This window comes from Lampetra fluviatilis, chromosome 73, assembly GCF_964198595.1.
Source record: "Lampetra fluviatilis chromosome 73, kcLamFluv1.1, whole genome shotgun sequence".
NCBI classification, from domain to species: Eukaryota; Metazoa; Chordata; class Hyperoartia; order Petromyzontiformes; family Petromyzontidae; genus Lampetra; species Lampetra fluviatilis.
This window is the reverse complement of record NC_136347.1, coordinates 4,136,460-4,159,672: the sequence shown is the minus strand read 5'-3', so window position 1 is coordinate 4,159,672 and position 23,213 is coordinate 4,136,460. Positions and strand designations below refer to the sequence as shown.

Genomic DNA, 23,213 nt, shown 5'->3' with positions numbered 1-23,213 from the left:
AGCGAATGGGTGAGTGGGTAGGTGGGTGAGTTAATAGGTGAGTGGGTGAGCGTATGGGTGAGTTAATAGGTGAGTGCGTGAGCGAATGGGTGAGTGGGTAGGTGGGTGAGTTAATAGGTGAGTGGGTGAGCGTATGGGTGAGTTAATAGGTGAGTGGGTGAGCGAATGGGTGAGTGGGTAGGTGGGTGAGTTAATAGGAGAGTGGGTGAGCGTATGGGTGAGTTAATAGGTGAGTGGGTGAGTGAATGGGTGAGTGGGTAGGTGGGTGAGTTAATAGGTGAGTGGGTGAGCATATGGGTGAGTTAATAGGTGAGTGGGTAGGTGAGTGGGTGAGTTAATAGCTGAGTGGGTAAGCGAATGGGTGAGTGGGTAGGTGGGTGAGTTAATAGGCGAGTGGGTGAGCGAATGGGTGAGTTAATAGGTGAGTGGGTGAGCGAATGGGTGAGTGGGTGAGTTAATAGGTGAGTGGGTGAGCGCATGGGTGAGTTAATAGGTGAGTGGGTAGGTGAGTGGGTGAGTTAATAGCTGAGTGGGTGAGCGAATGGGTGAGTGGGTAGGTGGGTGAGTTAATAGGCGAGTGGGTGAGCGAATGGGTGAGTTAATAGGCGAGTGGGTGAGCGAATGGGTGAGTGAGTGGGTGAGATCTGAACAGTCGACATCATCGGTGAGTTTCTGGGGCAGGCCGCGAGCCTCCATTGGCCGGTGCACGGAGTAGCGCTTTTCCCAGTCGCCCCGTGGCTTCAAAGCAGCAGGTTGCTGCCCCCTGCTGTGCGATCTGAGCAATGCCTCTCAGTGGCGGCTGAACGATGCGGAGAGACCCAAGGACATGCATAGAGATCCCACGGGACATTCATAGAGATGCAGAGAGACCCACAGAGATGAATAGAGATGTAGAGACCCAGAGAGATGCATAGAGACCCACAGACATTCAGAGAGACCCACAGACATTCATAGAGACCCACAGACATGAATAGATGCATAGAGACCCACAGAGATGCATAGAGACCCACAGACATGAATAGAGACCCACAGAGATGCATAGAGACCCACAGACATGAATAGATGCATAGAGACCCACAGAGATGCATTCAGATAGAGACCCACAGACATGAATAGATGCATAGAGACCCACAGAGATGCAGAGACCCACAGACATTAATAGAGACCCACAGAGATGCATAGAGACCCACAGACATGAATAGATGCATAGAGACCCACAGACATTAATAGAGACCCACAGACATTAAGAGACCCACAGACACACATTCAGACAGAGACCCACAGAGATGCAATGAGACCCAGTATGTCACCAATGTAATGTGTAGACCCCTTCATTTCATGTCCTCGCCTTCCACGCTCCAGGTAACTTATTTCACACACACACACACGTGTGTGTGTGTGTGAAGATCTTCTTGGTTCTTTCGGTAAAGTCACGTAGAAGGGAAATAATAAAATAAAAACATAATAAAATAATTCTCACGTTTCGGCCACAACGCAAGCAGCCGTCGTCAGGTGAAGACACGCCCCCCAGTGAGACCACGCCCCCAGTGAGACCACGCCCCCCAGTGAGACCACGCCCCCAGTGAGACCACCCCCCCCAGTGAGACCACGCCCCCAGTGAGACCACGCCCCCCATGGAGACCACGCCCCCCAGTGAGATCACCCCCCCATGACACACCGCCCCAGCAAGACCACGCCCCCAGTGAGACCACACCCCCCAGTGAGACCACGCCCCCCAGTGAGACCACGCCCCTAGCGAGACCACACGCCCCATGAGGCCACGCCCCCAATGAGACCACACCCCCCAGCGAAAACACACCCCCCAGCGAGACCACGCCCCCCACCGAGACCACACCCCCCAGCGAGACCACGCCCCCAGTGAGACCACGCCCCCCAACACTCATCAACACACCAACACACACGCACATCGACACAGAGTGAGGGACGAGGGGGACACGTGCGTGTTGGTTGTGATTGCCCAGCTCTCTTTATTAGCCCAGGGCACGCGCTGGGCACGCGGCGCTCAGCAGCAGCAGCAGCGGCAGCGTTGGGCGGCGTGGTGAGGAGACGAGGCCTAGAACTGGATGACTTGACCCTGGGGGGGGAGCGCGCGGAGAGACGAGGGCACACACAGACACACACACAGGCAGACACACACACAGGCAGACACACAGGCAGACACACACACAGGCCGACAGACAGGCAGAGACACACACAGACACACAGACAGAGACACAGAGACACACAGAGACACACACAGAGGCAGACACACACACAGACACACACAAGAGAAACACACGCACAGACACACACACACAACGACACAGACACACAACGACACACACACAGACACACAGAGACACACACAGACACACACACAGACACACACAGAGACACACACACACGCACATTAGTCTCTCCATGTACAAACCAAAATACTGTTTCCATACATAGGATTTGTGTGGGTGAGTGGGTGGACGAGTGGGCGAGGGTGGATGGGTGAGTGGATGGCTGGGTGGGTGAGTGGATGGCTGAGTGGGTGAGTGGATGGCTGAGTGGGTGAGTGGATGGCTGAGTGGGTGAGTAGATGGCTGAGTGGGTGAGTGGATGGCTGAGTGGGTGAGTGGATGGCTGAGTGGGTGAGTGGATGGCTGAGTGGGTGAGTAGATGGCTGAGTGGGTGAGTGGATGGCTGAGTGGGTGAGTGGATGGCTGAGTGGGTGAGTGGATGACTGAGTGGATGGCTGAGTGGGTGAGTGGATGGCTGAGTGGGTGAGTGGATGGCTGGGTGAGTGGATGGCTGAGTGAGTGAGTAGATGGCTGGGTGGTTGAGTGCCTGGGTGTACTGGGCTGAGCAGGCGGGTGAGTGGGTGTAGGGTGGTGTGAGTGGTGTGTGTAGTGTAAGTGGTGTGTGTAGTGTGTAGTGTAAGTGGTGTGTGTAGTGTAAGTGGTGGGTGTAGTGTAAGTGGTGGGTGTGTGTAGTGTAAGTGGTGTGTGTAGTGTAAGTGGTGTGTGTAGTGTAAGTGGTGTGTGTAGTGTAAGTGGTGTGTGTAGTGTAAGTGGTGTGTGTAGTGTAAGTGGTGGGTGTGTGTAGTGTAAGTGGTGTGTGTAGTGTAAGTGGTGGGTGTGTGTAGTGTAAGTGGTGGGTGTGTGTAGTGTAAGTGGTGTGTGTAGTGTAAGTGGTGTGTGTAGTGTAAGTGGTGTGTGTAGTGTAAGTGGTGTGTGTAGTGTAAGTGGTGTGTGTAGTGTAAGTGGTGTGTAGTGTAAGTGGTGTGTGTAGTGTAAGTGGTGTGTAGTGTAAGTGGTGTGTGTAGTGTAAGTGGTGTGTGTAGTGTAAGTGGTGTGTGTAGTGTAAGTGGTGTGTGTAGTGTAAGTGGTGTGTGTAGTGTAAGTGGTGTGTAGTGTAAGTGGTGTGTGTAGTGTAAGTGGTGTGTGTAGTGTAAGTGGTGTGTGTAGTGTAAGTGGTGTGTGTAGTGCAAGTGGTGTGTGTAGTGCAAGTGGTGTGTGTAGTGTAAGTGGTGTGTGTAGTGTAAGTGGTGTGTGTAGTGTAAGTGGTGTGTGTAGTGTAAGTGGTGTGTGTAGTGTAAGTGGTGTGTGTAGTGTAAGTGGTGTGTAGTGTAAGTGGTGTGTGTAGTGTAAGTGGTGTGTGTAGTGTAAGTGGTGTGTGTAGTGTAAGTGGTGTGTGTAGTGTAAGTGGTGTGTAGTGTAAGTAGTGTGTGTAGTGTAAGTGGTGTGTGTAGTGTAAGTGGTGTGTAGTGTAAGTGGTGTGTGTAGTGTAAGTGGTGTGTAGTGTAAGTGGTGTGTGTAGTGTAAGTGGTGTGTGTAGTGTAAGTGGTGTGTGTAGTGTAAGTGGTGTGTGTAGTGTAAGTGGTGTGTAGTGTAAGTGGTGTGTAGTGTAAGTGGTGTGTGTAGTGTAAGTGGTGTGTGTAGTGTAAGTGGTGTGTAGTGTAAGTGGTGTGTGTAGTGTAAGTGGTGTGTAGTGTAAGTAGTGTGTGTAGTGTAAGTGGTGTGTAGTGTAAGTGGTGTGTAGTGTAAGTGGTGTGTGTAGTGTGAGTGGTGGTGTGTAGTGTAAGTGGTGTGTGTAGTGTAAGTGGTGTGTAGTGTAAGTGGTGTGTAGTGTAAGTGGTGTGTAGTGTAAGTGGTGTGTGTAGTGTAAGTGGTGTGTGTAGTGTAAGTGGTGTGTAGTGTAAGTGGTGTGTAGTGTAAGTGGTGTGTAGTGTAAGTGGTGTGTGTAGTGTAAGTGGTGTGTAGTGTAAGTGGTGTGTAGTGTAAGTGGTGTGTGTAGTGTAAGTGGTGTGTGTAGTGAGTGGTGGTGTGTGTAGTGTAAGTGGTGTGTAGTGTAAGTGGTGTGTGTAGTGTAAGTGGTGTGTGTAGTGTAAGTGGTGTGTAGTGTAAGTGGTGTGTGTAGTGTAAGTGGTGTGTGTAGTGAGTGGTGGTGTGTGTAGTGAGTGGTGGTGTGTGTAGTGTAAGTGGTGTGTAGTGTAAGTGGTGTGTAGTGTAAGTGGTGTGTAGTGTAAGTGGTGTGTAGTGTAAGTGGTGTGTAGTGTAAGTGGTGTGTGTAGTGTAAGTGGTGTGTAGTGTAAGTGGTGTGTAGTGTAAGTGGTGTGTAGTGTAAGTGGTGTGTAGTGTAAGTGGTGTGTAGTGTAAGTGGTGTGTGTAGTGTAAGTGGTGTGTAGTGTAAGTGGTGTGTAGTGTAAGTGGTGTGTAGTGTAAGTGGTGTGTAGTGTAAGTGGTGTGTAGTGTAAGTGGTGTGTGTAGTGTAAGTGGTGTGTAGTGTAAGTGGTGTGTAGTGTAAGTGGTGTGTAGTGTAAGTGGTGTGTGTAGTGTAAGTGGTGTGTAGTGTAAGTGGTGTGTGTAGTGTAAGTGGTGTGTAGTGTAAGTGGTGTGTAGTGTAAGTGGTGTGTGTAGTGTAAGTGGTGTGTAGTGTAAGTGGTGTGTAGTGTAAGTGGTGTGTAGTGTAAGTGGTGTGTAGTGTAAGTGGTGTGTGTAGTGTAAGTGGTGTGTGTAGTGTAAGTGGTGTGTGTAGTGTAAGTGGTGTGTGTAGTGTAAGTGGTGTGTAGTGTAAGTGGTGTGTGTAGTGTAAGTGGTGTGTGTAGTGTAAGTGGTGTGTGTAGTGTAAGTGGTGTGTGTAGTGTAAGTGGTGTGTGTGTAGTGTAAGTGGTGTGTGTAGTGTAAGTGGTGTGTGTAGTGTAAGTGGTGTGTGTAGTGTAAGTGGTGTGTGTAGTGTAAGTGGTGTGTGTAGTGTAAGTGGTGTGTAGTGCAAGTGGTGTGTGTAGTGCAAGTGGTGTGTGTAGTGTAAGTGGTGTGTGTAGTGTAAGTGGTGTGTGTGTAGTGTAAGTGGTGTGTGTAGTGTAAGTGGTGTGTGTAGTGTGTAGTGTAAGTGGTGTGTGTAGTGTAAGTGGTGTGTAGTGTAAGTGGTGTGTGTAGTGTAAGTGGTGTGTGTAGTGTAAGTGGTGTGTGTAGTGTAAGTGGTGTGTGTGTAGTGTAAGTGGTGTGTGTAGTGTAAGTGGTGTGTGTAGTGTGTAGTGTAAGTGGTGTGTGTAGTGTAAGTGGTGTGTGTAGTGTAAGTGGTGTGTGTAGTGTAAGTGGTGTGTGTAGTGTGTAGTGTAAGTGGTGTGTGTAGTGTAAGTGGTGTGTGTAGTGTAAGTGGTGTGTGTAGTGTAAGTGGTGTGTGTAGTGTAAGTGGTGTGTGTAGTGTGTAGTGTAAGTGGTGTGTGTAGTGTAAGTGGTGTGTGTAGTGTAAGTGGTGTGTGTAGTGTAAGTGGTGTGTGTAGTGTAAGTGGTGTGTGTAGTGTAAGTGGTGTGTGTAGTGTAAGTGGTGTGTGTAGTGTAAGTGGTGTGTGTAGTGTAAGTGGTGGGTGTGTGTAGTGTAAGTGGTGTGTGTAGTGTAAGTGGTGTGTAGTGTAAGTGGTGTGTGTAGTGTAAGTGGTGTGTGTAGTGTAAGTGGTGTGTGTAGTGTAAGTGGTGGGTGTGTGTAGTGTAAGTGGTGTGTGTAGTGTAAGTGGTGTGTGTAGTGTAAGTGGTGTGTAGTGTAAGTGGTGTGTAGTGTAAGTGGTGTGTGTAGTGTAAGTGGTGGGTGTGTGTAGTGTAAGTGGTGTGTGTAGTGTAAGTGGTGTGTGTAGTGTAAGTGGTGTGTGTAGTGTAAGTGGTGTGTGTAGTGTAAGTGGTGGGTGTGTGTAGTGTAAGTGGTGTGTGTAGTGTAAGTGGTGGGTGTGTGTAGTGTAAGTGGTGGGTGTGTGTAGTGTAAGTGGTGTGTGTAGTGTAAGTGGTGTGTGTAGTGTAAGTGGTGTGTGTAGTGTAAGTGGTGTGTAGTGTAAGTGGTGTGTAGTGTAAGTGGTGTGTGTAGTGTAAGTGGTGTGTAGTGTAAGTGGTGTGTAGTGTAAGTGGTGTGTAGTGTAAGTGGTGTGTAGTGTAAGTGGTGTGTGTAGTGTAAGTGGTGTGTGTAGTGTAAGTGGTGTGTAGTGTAAGTGGTGTGTAGTGTAAGTGGTGTGTGTAGTGTAAGTGGTGTGTGTAGTGTAAGTGGTGTGTAGTGTAAGTGGTGTGTAGTGTAAGTGGTGTGTGTAGTGTAAGTGGTGTGTGTAGTGTAAGTGGTGTGTGTAGTGTAAGTGGTGTGTAGTGCAAGTGGTGTGTGTAGTGTAAGTAGTGTGTGTAGTGTAAGTGGTGTGTGTAGTGTAAGTGGTGTGTGTAGTGTAAGTGGTGTGTAGTGTAAGTAGTGTGTGTAGTGTAAGTGGTGTGTGTAGTGTAAGTGGTGTGTGTAGTGTAAGTGGTGTGTAGTGTAAGTGGTGTGTGTAGTGTAAGTGGTGTGTGTAGTGTAAGTGGTGTGTAGTGTAAGTGGTGTGTAGTGTAAGTGGTGTGTGTAGTGTGAGTGGTGTGTGTAGTGTAAGTGGTGTGTGTAGTGTAAGTGGTGTGTGTAGTGTAAGTGGTGTGTGTAGTGTAAGTGGTGTGTGTAGTGTGAGTGGTGTGTGTAGTGTAAGTGGTGTGTGTAGTGTAAGTGGTGTGTGTAGTGTGAGTGGTGTGTGTAGTGTAAGTGGTGTGTGTAGTGTAAGTGGTGTGTGTAGTGTAAGTGGTGTGTGTAGTGTAAGTGGTGTGTAGTGCAAGTGGTGTGTGTAGTGTAAGTAGTGTGTGTAGTGTAAGTGGTGTGTGTAGTGTAAGTGGTGTGTGTAGTGTAAGTGGTGTGTAGTGTAAGTAGTGTGTGTAGTGTAAGTGGTGTGTGTAGTGTAAGTGGTGTGTGTAGTGTAAGTGGTGTGTAGTGTAAGTGGTGTGTGTAGTGTAAGTGGTGTGTGTAGTGTAAGTGGTGTGTAGTGTAAGTGGTGTGTAGTGTAAGTGGTGTGTGTAGTGTAAGTGGTGTGTGTAGTGTAAGTGGTGTGTGTAGTGTAAGTGGTGTGTGTAGTGTAAGTGGTGTGTAGTGTAAGTGGTGTGTAGTGTAAGTGGTGTGTGTAGTGTAAGTGGTGTGTAGTGTAAGTGGTGTGTGTAGTGTGAGTGGTGTGTGTAGTGTAAGTGGTGTGTGTAGTGTAAGTGGTGTGTAGTGTAAGTGGTGTGTGTAGTGTAAGTGGTGTGTAGTGTAAGTGGTGTGTGTAGTGTAAGTGGTGTGTGTAGTGTAAGTGGTGTGTAGTGTAAGTGGTGTGTAGTGTAAGTGGTGTGTGTAGTGTGAGTGGTGTGTGTAGTGTAAGTGGTGTGTGTAGTGTAAGTGGTGTGTGTAGTGTAAGTGGTGTGTGTAGTGTAAGTGGTGTGTAGTGTAAGTGGTGTGTAGTGTAAGTGGTGTGTAGTGTAAGTGGTGTGTGTAGTGTGAGTGGTGTGTGTAGTGTAAGTGGTGTGTGTAGTGTAAGTGGTGTGTGTAGTGTGAGTGGTGTGTGTAGTGTAAGTGGTGTGTGTAGTGTAAGTGGTGTGTGTAGTGTAAGTGGTGTGTGTAGTGTAAGTGGTGTGTAGTGTAAGTGGTGTGTGTAGTGTAAGTGGTGTGTAGTGTAAGTGGTGTGTGTAGTGTAAGTGGTGTGTGTAGTGTAAGTGGTGTGTGTAGTGTAAGTGGTGTGTGTAGTGTAAGTGGTGTGTGTAGTGTAAGTGGTGTGTGTAGTGTAAGTGGTGTGTGTGGTGTAAGTGGTGTGTAGTGTAAGTGGTGTGTGTAGTGTAAGTGGTGTGTGTAGTGTAAGTGGTGTGTGTAGTGTAAGTGGTGTGTGTAGTGTAAGTGGTGTGTGTAGTGTAAGTGGTGTGTGTGGTGTAAGTGGTGTGTAGTGTAAGTGGTGTGTAGTGTAAGTGGTGTGTGTAGTGTAAGTGGTGTGTGTAGTGTAAGTGGTGTGTGTAGTGTAAGTGGTGTGTGTAGTGTAAGTGGTGTGTGTAGTGTAAGTGGTGTGTGTAGTGTAAGTGGTGTGTGTGGTGTAAGTGGTGTGTAGTGTAAGTGGTGTGTGTAGTGTAAGTGGTGTGTGTGGTGTAAGTGGTGTGTGTAGTGTAAGTGGTGTGTAGTGTAAGTGGTGTGTGTAGTGTAAGTGGTGTGTAGTGTAAGTGGTGTGTGTAGTGTAAGTGGTGTGTGTAGTGTAAGTGGTGTGTGTAGTGTAAGTAGTGTGTGTAGTGTAAGTGGTGTGTAGTGTAAGTGGTGTGTGTAGTGTAAGTGGTGTGTAGTGTAAGTGGTGTGTAGTGTAAGTAGTGTGTGTAGTGTAAGTGGTGTGTAGTGTAAGTGGTGTGTGTAGTGTAAGTGGTGTGTAGTGTAAGTGGTGTGTAGTGTAAGTGGTGTGTAGTGTAAGTGGTGTGTAGTGTAAGTGGTGTGTAGTGTAAGTGGTGTGTAGTGTAAGTGGTGTGTGTAGTGTAAGTAGTGTGTGTAGTGTAAGTGGTGTGTAGTGTAAGTGGTGTGTGTAGTGTAAGTGGTGTGTAGTGTAAGTGGTGTGTGTAGTGTAAGTGGTGTGTGTAGTGTAAGTGGTGTGTAGTGTAAGTGGTGTGTAGTGTAAGTGGTGTGTGTAGTGTAAGTGGTGTGTAGTGTAAGTGGTGTGTGTAGTGTAAGTGGTGTGTGTAGTGTAAGTGGTGTGTGTAGTGTAAGTGGTGTGTGTGGTGTAAGTGGTGTGTGTGGTGTGTAGTGTAAGTGGTGTGTGTAGTGTAAGTGGTGTGTGTGGTGTAAGTGGTGTGTGTGGTGTGTGTAGTGTAAGTGGTGGGTGTGTGTAGTGTAAGTGGTGTGTGTGGTGTAAGTGGTGTGTGTGGTGTAAGTGGTGTGTGTGGTGTGTAGTGTAAGTGGTGTGTGTAGTGTAAGTGGTGTGTGTGGTGTAAGTGGTGTGTGTAGTGTAAGTGGTGTGTGTAGTGTAAGTGGTGTGTGTGGTGTGTAGTGTAAGTGGTGTGTGTGGTGTAAGTGGTGTGTGTGGTGTGTAGTGTAAGTGGTGTGTGTGGTGTAAGTGGTGTGTGTGGTGTGTGTAGTGTAAGTGGTGGGTGTGTGTAGTGAAAGTGGTGTGTGTAGTGTAAGTGGTGTGTGTAGTGTAAGTGGTGTGTGTGGTGTAAGTGGTGTGTGTGGTGTGTGTAGTGTAAGTGGTGTGTGTGGTGTAAGTGGTGTGTGTGGTGTGTGTAGTGTAAGTGGTGGGTGTGTGTAGTGCAAGTGGTGTGTGTAGTGTAAGTGGTGTGTGTGGTGTAAGTGGTGTGTGTAGTGTAAGTGGTGTGTGTAGTGCAAGTGGTGTGTGTAGTGTAAGTGGTGTGTGTAGTGTAAGTGGTGTGTGTGGTGTAAGTGGTGTGTGTAGTGTAAGTGGTGTGTGTAGTGTAAGTGGTGTGTGTGGTGTGTAGTGTAAGTGGTGTGTGTAGTGTAAGTGGTGTGTGTAGTGTAAGTGGTGTGTGTGGTGTGTAGTGTAAGTGGTGTGTAGTGTAAGTGATGTGTGTAGTGTAAGTGGTGTGTGTGGTGTAAGTGGTGTGTGTGGTGTGTAGTGTAAGTGGTGTGTAGTGTAAGTGGTGTGTGTAGTGTAAGTGGTGTGTGTAGTGTAAGTGGTGTGTGTAGTGCAAGTGGTGTGTGTAGTGTAAGTGGTGTGTGTGGTGTAAGTGGTGTGTGTAGTGTAAGTGGTGTGTGTGGTGTAAGTGGTGTGTGTAGTGTGTAGTGTAAGTGGTGAGTGGTGGGTGGTGGTGTGTAGTGTAAGTGGTGGTGTGTGTAGTGAGTGGTGGGTGGTGGTGGTGTGTGTAGTGGGTGGTGGTGTGTAGTGTGAGTGGGTGGGTGGTGTGTGTAGTGCGAGTGGTGTGTGTAGTGGGTGGGTGGTGTGTGTAGTGCGAGTGGTGTGTGTAGTGGGTGGGTGGTGTGTGTAGTGAGTGGTGGTATGTATAGTGGGTGGTGATGTGTGTAGTGGGTGGGTGGTGTGTGTAGTGCGAGTGGTGTGTGTAGTGGGTGGGTGGTGTGTGTAGTGAGTGGTGGTATGTATAGTGGGTGGTGATGTGTGTAGTGGGTGGGTGGTGTGTGTAGTGCGAGTGGTGTGTGTAGTGGGTGGGTAGTGTGTGTAGTGAGTGGTGGTATGTATAGTGGGTGGTGATGTGTGTAGTGGGTGGGTGGTGTGTGTAGTGCGAGTGGTGTGTGTAGTGGGTGGGTGGTGTGTGTAGTGAGTGGTGGTGTGTGTAGTGGGTGGGTGGTGTGTGTAGTGGGTGGTGGTGTGTGTAGTGTAAGTGGTGGGTGGTGGTGGGTGGTGTGTGTAGTGTGAGTGGTGTGTGTAGTGGGTGGGTGGTGTGTGTAGTGGGTGGTGGTGTGTGTAGTGTAAGTGGTGGGTGGTGGTGGGTGGTGTGTGTAGTGTGAGTGGTGGGTGGTGGTGGGTGGTGTGTGTAGTGTGAGTGGTGTGTGTAGTGGGTGGGTGGTGTGTGTAGTGGGTGGGTGGTGTGTGTAGTGGGTGGGTGGTGTGTGTAGTGGGTGGTGGTGTGTGTAGTGTAAGTGGTGGGTGGTGTGTGTAGTGTGAGTGGTGTGTGTAGTGGGTGGGTGGTGTGTGTAGTGGGTGGTGGTGTGTGTAGTGTAAGTGGTGGGTGGTGGTGGGTGGTGTGTGTAGTGTGAGTGGTGTGTGTAGTGGGTGGGTGGTGTGTGTAGTGGGTGGGTGGTGTGTGTAGTGGGTGGGTGGTGTGTGTAGTGAGTGGTGGTGTGTGTAGTGGGTGGGTGGTGTGTGTAGTGTGAGTGGTGTGTGTAGTGGGTGGGTGGTGTGTGTAGTGGGTGGGTGGTGTGTGTAGTGGGTGGTGGTGTGTGTAGTGTAAGTGGTGGGTGGTGGTGGGTGGTGTGTGTAGTGTGAGTGGTGTGTGTAGTGGGTGGGTGGTGTGTGTAGTGGGTGGGTGGTGTGTGTAGTGGGTGGGTGGTGTGTGTAGTGGGTGGTGGTGTGTGTAGTGTAAGTGGTGGGTGGTGTGTGTAGTGTGAGTGGTGTGTGTAGTGGGTGGGTGGTGTGTGTAGTGGGTGGTGGTGTGTGTAGTGTAAGTGGTGGGTGGTGGTGGGTGGTGTGTGTAGTGTGAGTGGTGGGTGGTGGTGGGTGGTGTGTGTAGTGTGAGTGGTGTGTGTAGTGGGTGGGTGGTTGTGTGTAGTGTGAGTGGTGTGTGTAGTGGGTGGGTGGTGTGTGTAGTGGGTGGGTGGTGTGTGTAGTGGGTGGTGGTGTGTGTAGTGTAAGTGGTGGGTGGTGGTGGGTGGTGTGTGTAGTGTGAGTGGTGTGTGTAGTGGGTGGGGTGGTGTGTGTAGTGGGTGGGTGGTGTGTGTAGTGGGTGGGTGGTGTGTGTAGTGGGTGGTGGTGTGTGTAGTGGGTGGTGGTGTGTGTAGTGTAAGTGGTGGGTGGTGGTGGGTGGTGTGTGTAGTGTGAGTGGTGTGTGTAGTGGGTTGTGTGTTGTAGTGTAAGTGGTGTGTGTAGTGTAAGTGGTGGTGGTGTGTGTAGTGGGTGGGGTGGTGTGTGTAGTGTAAGTGGTGGTGGTGTGTGTAGTGGGTGGGTGGTGTGTGTAGTGGGTGGTGGTGTGTGTAGTGGGTGGGTGGTGTGTGTAGTGGGTGGTGGTGTGTGTAGTGGGTGGGTGGTGTGTGTAGTGGGTGGTGGTGTGTGTAGTGGGTGGTGGTGTGTGTAGTGGGTGGGTGGTGTGTGTAGTGGGTGGTGGTGTGTGTAGTGCGAGTGGTGTGTGTAGTGGGTGGTGGTGTGTGTAGTGGGTGGTGGTGTGTGTAGTGGGTGGGTGGTGTGTGTAGTGGGTGGTGGTGTGTGTAGTGGGTGGTGGTGTGTGTAGTGGGTGGTGGTGTGTGTAGTGGGTGGTGGTGTGTGTAGTGCGAGTGGTGTGTGTAGTGGGTGGTGGTGTGTGTAGTGTAAGTGGTGAGTGGTGGGTGGTGTGTAGTGTAAGTGGTGGGTGGTGGTGGTGTGTGTAGTGTGTAAGTGGTGGGTGGTGGTGGTGTGTGTAGTGTAAGTGGTGTGTGTGGTGTGTAGTGTAAGTGGTGTGTGTAGTGTAAGTGGTGTGTGTAGTGTAAGTGGTGTGTGTAGTGTGTAGTGTAAGTGGTGTGTGTAGTGTAAGTGGTGTGTGTAGTGTGTAGTGTAAGTGGTGTGTAGTGTAAGTGGTGTGTGTAGTGTGTAGTGTAAGTGGTGAGTGGTGGGTGGTGGTGTGTAGTGTAAGTGGTGTGTGTAGTGTAAGTGGGTGGTGTGTGTAGTGTAAGTGGTGTGTGTAGTGTAAGTGGGTGGTGTGTGTAGTGTAAGTGGTGGTGTGTGTAGTGAGTGGTGGGTGGTGGTGGTGTGTAGTGTGAGTGGGTGGGTGGTGTGTGTAGTGAGTGGTGGTGTGTGTAGTGGGTGGGTGGTGTGTGTAGTGGGTGGTGGTGTGTGTAGTGTAAGTGGTGGGTGGTGGTGTGTGTAGTGTGAGTGGTGTGTGCAGTGGGTGGGTGGTGTGTGTAGTGGGTGGTGGTGTGTGTAGTGTAAGTGGTGGGTGGTGGTGTGTGTAGTGAGTGGTGGTGTGTATAGTGGGTGGTGATGTGTGTAGTGAGTGGTGGTGTGTGTAGTGGGTGGGTGGTGTGTGTAGTGGGTGGTGGTGTGTGTAGTGTAAGTGGTGGGTGGTGGTGTGTGTAGTGTGAGTGGTGTGTGCAGTGGGTGGGTGGTGTGTGTAGTTGGTGGGTGGTGTGTATAGTGGGTGGTGGTGTGTGTAGTGTAAGTGGTGGGTGGTGGTGGGTGGTGTGTGTAGTGTGAGTGGTGTGGGTAGTGGGTGGGTGGTGTGTGTAGTGTAAGTGGTGTGTGTAGTGTAAGTGGTGAGTGGTGGTGGTGTGTGTAGTGTAAGTGGTGGTGGTGTGTGTAGTGGGTGGGTGGTGTGTGTAGTGGGTGGTGGTGTGTAGTGTGAGTGGGTGGGTGGTGTGTGTAGTGTAAGTGGTGTGTGTAGTGGGTGGGTGGTGTGTGTAGTGTAAGTGGTGTGTGTAGTGTAAGTGGTGGGTGGTGTGTGTAGTGTAAGTGGTGAGTGGTGGGTGGTGTGTAGTGTAAGTGGTGGGTGGTGGTGTGTGTAGTGTAAGTGGTGTGTGTGGTGGGTGGTGTGTGTAGTGTAAGTGGTGAGTGGTGGGTGGTGTGTATAGTGTGAGTGGTGTGTGTAGTGGGTGGTGTGTGTAGTGTAAGTGGTGAGTGGTGGGTGGTGTGTGTAGTGTAAGTGGTGTGTAGTGTAAGTGGTGTGTAGTGTAAGTGGTGGGTGGGTGGTGGTAGTGTGAGTGGTGTGTGTAGTGGGTGGTGATGTGTGTAGTGAGTGGTGGTGTGTGTAGTGCAAGTGGTGTGTGTAGTGCAAGTGGTGTGTAGTGTAAGTGGTGAGTGGTGTGTAGTGTAAGTGGTGGGTGGTGGTGTGTGTAGTGTAAGTGGTGTGTGTGGTGTGTAGTGTAAGTGGTGAGTGGTGTGTGTAGTGTAAGTGGTGTGTGTAGTGTAAGTGGTGTGTAGTGTAAGTGGTGTGTGTGGTGTGTAGTGTAAGTGGTGAGTGGTGTGTGTAGTGAGTGGTGGTGTGTGGTGTGTGTAGTGTAAGTGGTGTGTGGTGTGTAGTGTAAGTGGTGTGTGGTGTGTAGTGTAAGTGGTGTGTAGTGTAAGTGGTGTGTGTGGTGTGTAGTGTAAGTGGTGAGTGGTGTGTGTAGTGAGTGGTGGTGTGTGTAGTGTAAGTGGTGTGTGGTGTGTGTAGTGTAAGTGGTGGGTGGTGGTGTGTGTAGTGTAAGTGGTGTGTAGTGTGAGTGGGTGGTGTGTGTAGTGTAAGTGGTGTGTGTAGTGTAAGTGGTGGGTGGTGTGTGTAGTGTAAGTGGTGTGTGGTGTGTAGTGTAAGTGGTGTGTGTAGTGTAAGTGGTGGGTGGTGGTGTGTGTAGTGTAAGTGGTGTGTGTAGTGTAAGTGGGTGGTGTGTGTAGTGTAAGTGGTGGTGTGTGTAGTGAGTGGTGGGTGGTGTGTGTAGTGTAAGTGGGTGGTGTGTGTAGTGTAAGTGGGTGGTGTGTGTAGTGTAAGTGGTGGGTGGTGTGTGTAGTGTAAGTGGGTGGTGTGTGTAGTGTAAGTGGTGTGTGGTGTGTAGTGTAAGTGGTGTGTGTAGTGTAAGTGGTGGGTGGTGGTGTGTGTAGTGTAAGTGGTGTGTAGTGTAAGTGGGTGGTGTGTGTAGTGTAAGTGGTGGTGTGTGTAGTGAGTGGTGGGTGGTGTGTGTAGTGTAAGTGGGTGGTGTGTGTAGTGTAAGTGGGTGGTGTGTGTAGTGTAAGTGGTGGGTGGTGTGTGTAGTGTAAGTGGGTGGTGTGTGTAGTGTAAGTGGTGTGTGGTGTGTAGTGTAAGTGGTGTGTGTAGTGTAAGTGGTGGGTGGTGGTGTGTGTAGTGTAAGTGGTGTGTAGTGTAAGTGGGTGGTGTGTGTAGTGTAAGTGGTGTGTGTAGTGTAAGTGGTGGGTGGTGTGTGTAGTGTAAGTGGTGTGTGTAGTGTAAGTGGGTGGTGTGTGTAGTGTAAGTGGTGGTGTGTGTAGTGAGTGGTGGGTGGTGTGTGTAGTGTAAGTGGGTGGTGTGTGTAGTGTAAGTGGGTGGTGTGTGTAGTGTAAGTGGGTGGTGTGTGTAGTGTAAGTGGTGGGTGGTGTGTGTAGTGTAAGTGGGTGGTGTGTGTAGTGTAAGTGGTGTGTGTAGTGTAAGTGGGTGGTGTGTGTAGTGTAAGTGGGTGGTGTGTGTAGTGTAAGTGGGTGGTGTGTGTAGTGTAAGTGGTGTGTGTAGTGTAAGTGGGTGGTGGTGTGTGTAGTGTAAGTGGGTGGTGGTGTGTGTAGTGTAAGTGGGTGGTGGTGTGTAGTGTAAGTGGTGTGTGTGTAATGTAAGTGGGTGGTGTGTGTAGTGTAAGTGGGTGGTGGTGTGTGTAGTTTAAGTGGTGGGTGGTGTGTAGTGTAAGTGGTGTGTGTGTAGTGTAAGTGGTGGGTGTGTGTAGTGTAAGTGGTGGGTGGTGTGTAGTGTAAGTGGTGTGTGTGTAGTGTAAGTGGGTGGTGTGTGTAGTGTAAGTGGGTGGTGTGTGTAGTGTAAGTGGTGGGTGGTGTGTGTAGTGTAAGTGGGTGGTGTGTGTAGTGTAAGTGGGTGGTGTGTGTAGTGTAAGTGGTGTGTGTAGTGTAAGTGGGTGGTGTGTGTAGTGTAAGTGGTGGGTGGTGTGTGTAGTGTAAGTGGTGGGTGGTGTGTAGTGTAAGTGGGTGGTGTGTGTAGTGTAAGTGGTGTGTGTAGTGTAAGTGGTGTGTGTAGTGTAAGTGGTGGGTGGTGTGTAGTGTAAGTGGGTGGTGTGTGTAGTGTAAGTGGTGTGTGTAGTGTAAGTGGTGTGTGTAGTGTAAGTGGGTGGTGTGTGTAGTGTAAGTGGTGTGTGTAGTGTAAGTGGGTGGTGTGTGTAGTGTAAGTGGTGGTGTGTGTAGTGAGTGGTGGGTGGTGGTGGTGTGTGTAGTGGGTGGTGGTGTGTAGTGTGAGTGGGTGGGTGGTGTGTGTAGTGCGAGTGGTGTGTGTAGTGGGTGGTGGTGTGTGTAGTGTAAGTGGTGAGTGGGTGGTGTGTGTAGTGCAAGTGGTGGTGGTGTGTGTAGTGGGTGGGTGGTGTGTGTAGTGTAAGTGGTGTGTGTGGTGTGTAGTGTAAGTGGTGAGTGGTGTGTGTAGTGTAAGTGGTGTGTGTAGTGTAAGTGGTGTGTAGTGTAAGTGGTGTGTGTGGTGTGTAGTGTAAGTGGTGAGTGGTGTGTGTAGTGAGTGGTGGTGTGTGTAGTGTATGTGGTGTGTGTGGTGTGTAGTGTAAGTGGTGAGTGATGAGTGGTGTGTGTAGTGAGTGGTGGTGTGTGTAGTGTAAGTGGTGTGTAGTGTAAGTGGTGTGTAGTGTAAGTGGTGTGCAGTGTAAGTGGGTGGTGTGTGTAGTGGGTGGTGGTGGTGGTGGTCCACCCACCTTCCTCTTCTTGTCGCCCCCCAGCTCGAAGTGCTTGCAGCGCTTGATGGCGATCATCCGCTTGGCACGGCAGTTGGGCTCCACGCACTCCAGACGCAGCACAATCTTCTTGGTCGTCTTGGCCTGGACCACCACCACCACCACACGTGTCCGCGAGTTACATCACCGCCGTCATCACCGCCGTCATCACCGCCGTCATCACCGCCGTCATCACCGCCGTCATCACCGCCGTCATCACCGCCGTCATCACCGCCGTCATCACCGCCGTCATCACCGCCGTCATCACCGCCGTCATCACCGCCGTCATCACCGCCGTCATCACCGTCGTCACCACCGTCGTCATCATCATCGTCGTCGTCATCACCACCGTCGTCGTCGTCATCATCGTCATCATCGTCGTCATCATCGTCGTCATCATCATCATCGTCGTCGTCGTCATCATCGTCGTCGTCATGGTCGTCGTCATCATCATCATCGTCGTCATCATCAACGCCACCTTCATCACAATTATCATCATCGTCACCACCACTGACACCATCGTCATCACCACCATCGTCATCACCACCATCACCACCACCATCACCACCACCAACGTCATCACCACCACCACAATCATCACCACCACCACAATCATCACCACCATTCACCACAATCATCACCACCACAACCGTAATCATAGCCACCACCACCCCCACCTCACCTTCTTGTGGAAGATCGGCTTCGTCTGCCCACCATAGCCGCTTTGCTTGCGGTCGTAGCGGCGCTTGCCTGCGACAAGAACCGTCACAATCAGCATTTGCATTGCAGGAGGAATCTGATGAGCGATAAAGCTCTTATCACAGATGACCAGTAGCGGGGGACACGTGGTAAGATCAGTACAACAACAAACACAATACAAACAGGACAGCAGTGCAAAGTAGGAAAAGCAAACACGTACATGTACAATAATCCCCACATCCTACCAGGGGCAAAGCCCATGGAGTCAAACAGGTCCCTGCGGGGTGGGCTGGTAGGAACGAATAACCAAAGAATAGAAACATAATGTATTATATTACACTTGTTTAGCCAGGAAAGCCCCACTGAGTGTAAAGGTTTGTGTAGGGTCCTGCCAAGTGTTTGCAGTAGGGGGCGATGCTGCTACACCTAATCGGACGATACGAAGGGAGAGTTTGAGGCCTAGTTGTAGGCTTTAGGCCTAGCTGTAGGCTTTAGGCCGCTGTGAGTTAATTTGTAATTTAAATGGTTTAATTATTAATGTAAAAGCTTTGAATGTAAATGTTTCTATTTTTAAAAAACATCAGGGAATGTAACATTGTTAAACATTAACTCCCTTTCACACACGCGGGGGTACGATACGAAGGGAGAGTTTGAGGCCTAGTTCTAGGCTTTAGGCCTAGCTGTAGGCTTTAGGCCGCTGTGAGTTAAGTTTTAATTAAATGTTTTAATTAAAAACTATCTCAGGGAATTATAAGGGAATGTTACACTTGTTTAGCCAGGAAAGCCTCACTGAGTCTAAAGGTTTTTGTAGGGTCCTGCCAAGTGTTTGCAGTAGGGGGCGATGTTGCTAGACGGACGGACGATATAATCTATTGTAGGCTGGTTCACTTGGTTCCTACCAGTATAACTTTATTTTTCAGAAGCTACCTCGCAATCACAAACGAAAGCCGTTCAACAAAGTGGCTTTTCAGAATACTGATTAACACTGCGTGATGAATTTTACGAGCTAGAGAGTTACACTGGTCAACAACAAAACGTTTTTTTTCTGGCCTGGACTTTTGCAGCTGTTCTAGACTAATTTCAGGGTGCTGATTCCAAATCTGATCTCAGATTTGCTCTATCACATCTCATTTTAAAATCCTTTATATTAAGTTCACTTGCTTCCTTGCGCGCTTACGACCGTGCAAATCTTTCGGTCGTTTTTTAACCCACTTCCCGTGATCCAATCAACCCACCCGCGCCTGCAACATGGCTTCATCCCAGAGGTCGCAATCAGGTACCCAATACCCGTACCCTACCTTACCCGTACCGGTACGGGTAGGGTACGGCTGGGTACGGGTAGACCGTGAGTCACTGGTGAGTCACCGTTTGTCACTCATTTCCCAACGTCTTGTCTCTTCTCAAAATTCAAGTTCGCCGGGTACGGGTAAGGAATCAAAACCCCTCCCCTCTCTCACCTTGAGCGTAGACGGAGTCCTTGCCCTTCTTGTACTGCGTCACCTTGTGCGGCTGGTGCTTGCGACACTTCTTGCAGAAGGTCCTGCGCGACTTGGGAACGTTCACCTGTGCGAGGAGAGAGAGAGCGAGCGAGCGTTGCGTGCGGGGCAAAGCAGCGGTGCGCAGTGGTTAGTGCAGCGGTCGGGAACCTATGGCTCGCGAGCCATGTATGGCTCTTCCAGTGACGGCATATGGCTCCCCAGACAATTTTGAGTTGAAAAAATAAAAAATCCGTTTGGAACCGATCTTAAAATACTTGTGATATTGCTTAAGAATACTGCGTCATTTTAAAGTAAAACAGAAATTAGTTTTGAAGATAAATTTTACGGGTCACGCGCCTGCACGAAGCACAACCTCGCCAACGCACGAACCAGACTACAAGGCCATCAGCAAAACCACGCAGCACCAGAAGTCGCGTTAAAAGTAAGACGCATTTAATTTATTCGACGTTAAAAATTACTCTATGGCTCTCAATGAAATAGATTTAGAAATATTTGGCTTTAATGGCTCTCCCAGTCAAAAAGGTTCCCCACCCCTGGGTTAGCGCCACCAATTGAGGCAAAGGTACCGAGTTCTATTGGCGCTCACGGCCAACATCGGTGGTTCAACCTATGGGCCTCCCCTAGGTCGACTCAGCCTCAAATGAGTACCTGGTGCGGTGTGCAGTGTGTAGTAAACATCGCCACAGGGGAGACAAAGGCGGCCGGGAGTGGTGCTGGCCACCCACCCACCCCCTCGTGTGCCGTGCCAGCCTTCACAGGTGCTCGCTAACAGCACTTGCCCCAACAGTCTGTTAAGGCTACACGGGGGATCTTTGTGTGTGTCTGTGTGTCTGTGTCTTTGGGGAGTGGTGGTGCAGCGGTTAGCGCTACGAATTGGTAGAGTTCTATTCCCGCTCACGGCCAACACCAGCTTCGAATATTTGAACCGGTCCTGGGCCTCCCCTAGGTCGACTCGGCCTCAAATGAGTACCTGGTGAGATGTGCAAAACATCGCCACAGGGGAGACAAAGGCGGCCGGGAGTGGTGCTGGCCACCCACCCCCTCGTGTGCCGTGCCAGCCTTCATAGGTGCTCGCTAACAGCACTTGCCCCTACAGTCTGTTAAGGCTATACGGGGGATCTTAGTAGTAGCCTTCATAGATACTGCTACTACTGGCTACTAACAGCACTTGCCCCTACAGTCTGTTAAGGCTATACGGGGGATCTTTTTTGTAGCCTTCATAGATACTGCTACTAACAGCACTTGCCCCTACAGTCTGTTAAGGCTATACGGGGGATCTTTTTTGTAGCCTTCATAGATACTGCTACTAACAGCACTTGCCCCTACAGTCTGTTAAGGCTATACGGGGGATCTTTGTCTTTGTGAGGGGGGGGGTGGGAGCCGGGGGCACATTGGATGAAGGGGGGTCCCACCTACGTTTAATTTGGCGATCATTGCGAAACATGTTTTTCACCTCTTCTTGGTTCTTTCGGTAAAGTCACGTGGAATGGAAATAATAAAATAATAAAAATAACACATAATAAAATAATCCTGCATAACGCACGGGCATATTATGACTTTAAACCCCCCGCCCACCTCCTACGCATTTCACAAGCAGTACTAATCGCATATCTGCATTTCCCATAAATATGCTAAATTCATCTTGATATGCAAATTCGTTTGTCAAGGCGCTCTTCCCCCCTCCAACCCAGCAGCTTAAATAGACGCTGCCAAGCCTGGTGGTGTTTCATTCAGACGCTGTCTTCTCGACAGACCTGTTCTTCACCTGAGGACGGCTGCTTGCGTTGTGGCCGAAACGTCGTGAGAATTATTGTATTGTGTTTTATTTTAATTATTTCATTATTTCCCTTCTACGTGATGATTTTACCGAAAGAACCAAGAAGATGAATCCCTGCAGTCACGAAAGCTTTAAATCGAAATGTACTTCATTATGTTTTAATTGTATTATTTTATTTCCCTTCTACGCGACTTTACTGAAAGAACCAAGAAGATGAATCCCTGCAGTCACGAAAGCTTTAAATTGAAATGTACTTTATTATGTTTTAATGTTATTATTTTATTATTTCCCTTCTACGTGACTTTACTGAACCAAGAAGATGAATCCCTGCAGTCACGAAAGCTTTACATCGAAATGTTGACTGTTACATCATGGACACTCACACAAAACCACCAGAGCCCCCCCCCCTCAACTCCTATTACTCTCCAGAACCCGTGCCCCCCACTCCTACTGAACACGTGTGGAGAAAGAGCTTGCTAGCTCTTCGGATTTCTCCTGCGGGATACGGAATCTGACTGGAGAATGTTGGTTAATACCGGTGGTTTCTCTCCCCCGTGTCTCAGCACAACCATCATCTATCAACTGCTGAATGAAAGCCTACACTGTACATGGTCACGTGTGTTCTCTAACCCACGTGACCACCTCTCCCCCCCCCTCGTGTCTCAACACAACCATCATCTATCAACTGCTGCATGAAGACCTACACTGTACATGGTCACGTGTGTTCTCGAACCCACGTGACCACCTCTCCCCCCCCCCACGTGTCTCAGCACAACCATCATCTATCCACAGCTGAATGAAGGCCTACACTGTACATGGACACGTGTTCTCTAACCCACGTGACCACCTCTCCCCCCCCACGTGTCTCAACACAACCATCATCTATCAACTGCTGGATGAAGGCCTACACTGTACATGGTCACGTGTGTTCTCTAACCCACGTGACCACCTCTCCCCCCCCACGTGTCTCAACACAACCATCATCTATCAACTGCTGGATGAAGGCCTACACTGTACATGGTCACGTGTGTTCTCGAACCCACGTGACCACCTCTCCCCCCCCACGTGTCTCAACACAACCATCATCTATCTACTGCTGGATGAAGACCTACACTGTACATGGACACGTGTGTTCTCGAACCCACGTGACCACCTCTCCCCCCCCACGTGTCTCAACACAACCATCATCTATCCACAGCTGAATGAAGGCCTACACTGTACATGGTCACGTGTGTTCTCGAACCCACGTGACCACCTCTCCCCCCCACGTGTCTCAACACAACCATCATCTATCTACTGCTGGATGAAGACCTACACTGTACATGGACACGTGTGTTCTCTAACCCACGTGGTAAAGCCACGTAGTTAGAAATAAACTCAACTAAATCACGACGTTTCGATCGCAACACTACTACGCGGCTTTACCGAACGGACCAGAGAGAATGGAGATAATTCCTGCAGTCACGAAAGCTTTAAATCAACAACTCTCCCTAGATCACGACGTTTCGGAGGCAACACAAGTCTCCGTCATCAGGTGGGACCGTCACAGCCGAATTAGCTGCATCCTCACTTGATGCAGCTAATTCGGCTGTGACGGTCCCACCTGATGACGGAGACTTGTGTTGCCTCCGAAACGTCGTGATTTTTGTTTTTATTTTATTTTCATTAATTTTGATGTTTTACCTACGTGACTTTACCGAAAAAAACCTAAGAATGATTCCTTGCAGTCACGAAAGCTTCAAATCTAGAACTCTCCCTAGGCCCATTTCAATCGAACCCCAAAAGCGACGGGTTTTTAATTAAACAACAACAATACATTTCGTCGAACAAAAAACCGAAACCCGCTACCTACAACTTTTACGTTCGCGTTTAAAATCTTCACGAGGGGTGCCCGGTGTTAGGCAAAACTCGCTCCGCAGAAACGATTAAATCGTCAGCGTCGAAGCGAACTGAACGGCGAACGACCAATGCGCTAACGTTGTCGTGAAGGGCAAGCGAATGGCGGGCCGCCGTACAAAAAATAACGAGAGGAGATACGAGGCCGCGAAACGATTCAACAGTATGAGGGGATCGCCTCTTCGCCCCACGGAAATATCGACACCGATCGACGGCAGACGATGGCGCGGGTCCGTCGCGAACTCCGCGCGAGCTCGGCGGGGCGCGATGGCGCCGATGCGATGCGGATTGAGGCGACGGATGTGGTGGATGCGGTGGAGGAGCTCACCATGGCGGCTGCGTCCCCACGAGCCCAGGGCGGGAAGAAGGCGGACGTGACGTCGGCGGCGCGGTGACGTAGTTGGTGAGGGGGGGGGGGCGGGGCGGTGACGTAGGCGGGAGAGGCGGGGCCTGATACGTCTTAGTAAGGGGCGGGGCGAAGTGGTAGCGCGGTGACGTTGAGGGGCTGCGCGGTGACGTATTCTTTGGTTGCGCGGTGACGTCGTTGTCGGCGCGGTGACGTCACCGTAGGGCGGGGCGGTGACGTCGTGGGGGGGGGGGTAGCGCGGTGACGTGGAAGACTGCGCGGTGACGTTATTGTCGGTTGCGCGGTGACGTTTTTGTCGGCGTAATGACGTCATTGGAGGCGTGGCAGGGTGGTGGCGCGGTGACGTAGTAGGCTACGTGGTGACGTACAAAATGACGTCGGCAGCGCGGTGACGTCGAGAGGGGGGGGCGGGGACATCATCGGAGGGTGCCGCGGCGCGGTGACGTCGCCGGGGCTGCGCGGTGACGTCATCGACGGCTACGCGATGACGCAATCGTCTACGCGGTGACGTCACCGCGCAGGCTTAGCCAATCGGAGCGCGCGGTGGGCGCGGCTTCACTGTCTCCCGCGTACAGTAACAAGGTGGGTTGCGGCTACCTCGTGGTAGTGGTGGTGGTGGAGGTGCACCTAGCCTGGCACAGCCGCCGCGATGACGTAGTAGTCGTCGTCGTTG

At 50.2% G+C, this 23,213-nt stretch overlaps 1 protein-coding gene across 1 annotated transcript; it reads right to left on the bottom strand.

Moving 5' to 3' along the window:
- Window positions 1–1,964: 1,964 nt before the first annotated feature.
- On the bottom strand, window positions 1,965–22,584 carry LOC144953249 (large ribosomal subunit protein eL42). Its single transcript, XM_078883820.1, has 5 exons — window positions 22,502–22,584; window positions 18,459–18,564; window positions 16,985–17,052; window positions 16,285–16,407; window positions 1,965–2,095 (listed from the first exon to the last, which is right to left on the bottom strand). Exons 1-5 carry the CDS (start codon window positions 22,502–22,504, stop codon window positions 2,075–2,077), a joined length of 321 nt encoding a protein of 106 aa, XP_078739946.1. The 5' UTR covers window positions 22,505–22,584; the 3' UTR covers window positions 1,965–2,074.
- Between the last annotated feature and the right edge of the window lie 629 nt (window positions 22,585–23,213).

Excerpts from the sequence above, each read along its gene's own strand:
- LOC144953249 (XM_078883820.1), bottom strand. Across the intron at positions 16,408-16,984 it reads AGCCGATCTTCCACAAGAAG|GCCAAGACGACCAAGAAGAT; the intron begins GTGAGGTGGGGG and ends GTGGTGGTCCAG. Across the intron at positions 2,096-16,284 it reads GGGGCGACAAGAAGAGGAAG|GGTCAAGTCATCCAGTTCTA; the intron begins GTGGGTGGACCA and ends CTCCCCCCCCAG.